Source organism: Dreissena polymorpha, chromosome 8 (genome assembly GCF_020536995.1).
Source record: "Dreissena polymorpha isolate Duluth1 chromosome 8, UMN_Dpol_1.0, whole genome shotgun sequence".
Lineage (NCBI taxonomy): Eukaryota > Metazoa > Mollusca > Bivalvia > Myida > Dreissenidae > Dreissena > Dreissena polymorpha.
Genome location: NC_068362.1, coordinates 11054187 through 11058938, shown reverse-complemented (window position 1 = coordinate 11058938; position 4752 = coordinate 11054187). Strand labels below are relative to the sequence as shown.

The 4752-nt window shown below is 37.9% G+C and overlaps 1 protein-coding gene across 1 annotated transcript; it reads left to right on the top strand.

Annotated features, from left to right (window-relative positions):
* Positions 1-729: 729 nt before the first annotated feature.
* On the top strand, positions 730-3037 carry LOC127842355 (E3 SUMO-protein ligase ZBED1-like). The gene is made up of 4 exons (XM_052371816.1): positions 730-1574; positions 1824-1965; positions 2224-2344; positions 2548-3037. The coding sequence occupies exons 1-4, from the start codon at positions 730-732 to the stop codon at positions 2928-2930; spliced, it is 1491 nt and encodes a 496-aa protein (XP_052227776.1). The 3' UTR covers positions 2931-3037.
* The last annotated feature ends 1715 nt before the right edge of the window (positions 3038-4752 follow it).

Sequence of the window (4752 nt, the reverse complement as noted above, 5' to 3'; positions counted from 1 at the left end):
AAAAGATGTTTATTCTATTTCTTATTTTCTTTCTTTAGTATATCGATCGTTCAAAGCATGGCACTTCCGAATCATGTTATCTTAAGATTCTGAATAAGTCGAGGAAAAGTCAGAACGCTACGGATTTTCAATACTGGGCCCGCTGACTCCGCATTTTAAACATGTCCTTTAAGCGTTCGATTTACACAGATCGTAGTCACATCTATTGTAAACAACATGGCGGACATAAAAGACGCGAATAACAATAACAATGAGTTTAAAATTGTAAAAAACAAGAAAGCAAAAAGTGACATTTGGAAACATTTTGGCCTGAAACTCAATACAAAGATAAATCAATTAGTTGATAATGTTGCCGTCTGTAGCCACTGCAATCTGGACGTTAAAATGAGTGGTGGAGGTACCTCAAATCTGAGAACCCACATCGATCGCCGTCATCCGAATCTCAGCAGGGCTACTAAATCCAATACGTCAAAGGCAACAGATGAAGAGGATGAGACAAAACATGTGGTTAAAAAGCAAAAAACCCTTGATGGTATGTTTGGTTCTAAATATCCCTTTAATTCCGACAGAGCCATGTGCATCACTAGATCTATTGGCAAATATATAATTGATGACATACGACCAGTATCTGTTGTCGAAGGAACAGGGTTCAAAAAGATGATTATGACTTTGGATCCTCGGTACACAATCCCAGGTCGAACATACTTTTCCCAAACATTGATTCCAAATATGTATCAAGAGACAGCAGTCCGAGTTAAGTCTAGTCTCTCCAATGCCAAGACAGTTGCATTAACCACAGATGGATGGACCAGCCGAGCTCATATGTCATATATCACCGTCACATCTGCCCACATTACACCAGAGTGGAAACTTGAGAACTTTGTTCTTCAAACACGCAGTATGCCAGAGAGCCACACTGGTCTAAACATTGCAAATGTTGTGAGAGATGCCATATCAGAGTGGTGCATCACTACCCCCAACCCCCCACTAGTTTCTGACAATGCAGCAAATATGACAGTTGCGGCTAGGGAACTTGGCAGCCAACCACACATTGGTTGCTTCGCTCATACACTCAATCTTGGTGCGCAGAAAGCCCTGAAGATTACTTCCGTCTCAAGGATACTAGGGCGTGTTCGGAAACTTGTCGGGTATTTTCACCGTAGTACTACAGCAGCAGCAGTACTGTCAGCAAAAACCAATCTTTTAGGTGTGAAAAACTTAAAGTTGACCTGCGATGTTCCTACACGCTGGAACTCTGCCGCTGACATGTTGGAACGGTACCTCAAGTTGCAGCCTGCTGTTTATGCAACACTTTTGTCACCAGAAATAAGTCGCCACATAGACCATGAGACAAGCATGTTGAATGAAGCAGACACAAAACTGGCAGAGGACATAGTGAAATGCCTGTATCCGTTGAAGGCAATAACAGAAGCAGTCTGCACAGAGAGTATGCCAACAGTTTCAGCTATCATTCCGCTCATACAGAAAGTCCAACAGAATATGGCATTGATAGGCACAGACTCCCCTATGTCACGATCTATCAAGGAGGCCGTCCTAAGTGACTTGAACACTAGGTACCATAAAATGAAAACAACTTTATACTATATTTAAACCATTTTTATGTTAATTTCAAAATAATTTGGTTATTGCTTTACAATTAACAATTATCAAATTTTTATTTTGTGATAAATTAATAGAATGTAAACTGAAAAACTATAAATAAAAATTGATCAAATTAGTTATCAGTAAAAAGAGAATGATAATTTTAAAACATGTCTGCATGAATTGTGAGCAACCAGAAAAGTATTGTTATCATTCTGCAGGTACACCAGTGAGGAGCTTCAGAATTTCCTGTCTGAGTGCACTCTTCTGGATCCACGTTTCAAGACCACTTACTTGACACCAGAGGCTATGGAGAACACCTACCATCGCTTGGCGCTGTTGTTACAATCTGGGGATGGAAAGGTAGGGGTTACAAAGCTACAAAACAAAACATACTGCATTACTGCTTCTGCTTTTACTATTTCGCATGATAAATAGTGAAAATAATAATGCCGGATAAATGATAATATTGATTATAATATTAGAACACATTTTATAAAGGGAAGTCAGTATTAAGTAAAGTGATAAAACAGAGCAAAATATTTTTATCAGCATTGATGCATCAAAGAAATGTATACAACAAAAAGCTCTAGCAATGAAAAGAAAATCCGATTGTTTCAGGTACACGTTCAAGCTGACACCCAGGCTCCTACCCCTGGACAACATATTCCTCCACATCCTGTGCTTCCCGAGAGGCCAAATACCAGCCAATCACCATCTCCTACTGAGACATCTGATGAAGGTATAAACAACAAGTGCACTATGCAGCAGTTACAGTAAAATGTCAAATGTACTTTATTCAACCCAAAAATTTAAGGTGATTTTTTTATATATTAACCTGTTAACTTATGCCTGCTTTTATAAAGTAAAAAAAATGTTGCAAATCATACTTTATAATTTTAAGAACTGGTATATATTTGTTTATTATAACATTTCATATTTCAGAGAATGCAGCCAAATGTCAGCGGTCCTCAGACTCCTCAAAGAAAGTTGGTCTTGCAGCTATATTTGACTTTGAGAATGTTGAAGAGGCCACAGCCGCCAAGCCCATGTCCTTGCAGGAGAAAATCGAAGAAGAAATAAAACAATATAAGCTAATGAATCAGATAAGCATAGAAAGCAACGCATTAGACTGGTGGAAGAAAAACTGTATCCAGTTCCCATTACTTGCCTCTGTCGCAAAACAACGCCTGTGCATACCAGCAACATCTGTGCCAGCTGAACGCGTGTTCAGCTCAGCCGGTGATATTGTAACTGCCCAAAGGGCGTCCTTGGCTCCAGAATTGGTTGACATGTTGTTATTTTGTAAAAAGAACTGTGATTTGTGATAATTTCTGTCCATTTTCTTAGGTTATGTGATGATAACATATGGACAGTTTAAAGTTAAATCATCATTGTTCTTCATTATAATTTATAGCGTTATCTTAACATTCTAGTCATAAAAATGTGTTTTCAAAAGAGTGTTTTTTCGATAGAGAGTATGACTACTTCTATCAAGTTTATTACAGTTTCTTTTACAGTTTTATTGTTTTCTGATTATTGAGTTTAATAAAGTTTGTAAAACTTGTTATTCTGCTGTTTTCTTCACAGATACATATTCTGTAAAATACCGCGGTACGTACCGCGATACAGTGTTGCCGTACCACGATATACCGCGGTACGCTCACGGCGTATCGTGACAGCCCTAGTCAACAGTGCTGTGTTTATGATTACCTAATTCATGAGTAATAAGTATTCCTCGCAAATTTATTTTGTATTTATCTTCAACAATTATCTTATTGTATATTTTGAATTTGTTTATGGTGTCAACAAGATAAAAACAAGAGCACCGCCTTGCGGGTGCAGACCGCTCATCTATTTTCTTTTTAAAGGTGAAGGGACTCTCATTTTCAATCACAAAGGAGGGAGGAGTGGAGTGAAGAAGGGTGTATAGTGTGGGGTTGTGGACATTTATTACATTATCTTCCAAAAAAGCGAAAAAAAAAAAAAAAAAAAATCGGGGGGGGGGGGGGGGGGGGGGGGGGGGGGGTTTGGGTGCGATGGTTGGACGGTATTTCAAACATAACCGTTTTAAAAAAAAATGGGGGGGGGGGTATAGTGTGAGGGTGTGGTGATAATTTGTGAGATGATCTTAAAAAAAAAAAAAAAAAAAAAAATCAAAAAAAAAATTGGGGGGGGGGGGTGGGGGGGGGTATAGTGTGAGGGTGTGGTGGTCATTTGTGAGATGATCTTAAAAAAAAAGAAAAAAAAAAAAAAAATAGGGGGGGGGAGGGGGAGGGGGGGAGGGCACGGGGGATGGTTTGGGTGAAGTCTATTGTGGTATGTCAGGTAAGAGTAGTTTCATCAAAGTATCAATCAAATCTAATCATAAATAAAGAAGTTATGGCAATTTTAGCAAAATTTAATAATTTGACCTTGAGAGTCAAGGTCATTCAAAGGTCAAAGTAAAATTCAAGTTGCCAGGTACAGTAACCTCATGATAGCATGTAAGTATTTGAAGTTTGAAAGCAATAGCCTTGATACTTCGAGTGGATCGAAACACAAAATTTAACCATATATTAAAAGTTACTAAGTCAAAAAAGGGCCATAATTCCATAACAATGACAACCAGAGTTATGCAACTTGTCCTTTTACTGTACCCTTATGATAGTTTGTGAGTGTTCCAAGTATGAAAGCAATATCTATGATACTTTAGGGGTAAAGTGGACCAAAACATAAATCTTAACCAAATTTTCAATTTTCTAAGTATAAAGGGCCCATAATTCCGTCCAAATGCCAGTCAGAGCTACATAACTTTGCCTGCACCGTCCCCTTATGATAGTTCATAAATCTTGCAAGTATGAAAGCAATAGCTTTGATACTGTAGGAATAAAGTGGACCTAAACACAAAACTTAATCAAATTTTCAATTTTCTAAGTATAAAAAGGGCACATAATTCTGTCAAAATGCCAGTCAGAGTTACATTACTTTGCCTGCACAGTCCCCTTATGATAGTTAGTAAGTGTTGCAAGTATGAAAGCAATAGCTTTGATGCTTAAGGAATAAAATGGACCTAAACACAAAACTTAACCAAAATTGTCAATTTTCTAAGTATAAAAAGGGCACATAATTCTGTCAAAATGCATGCCAGAGTTATCTAACTTTGCCTGC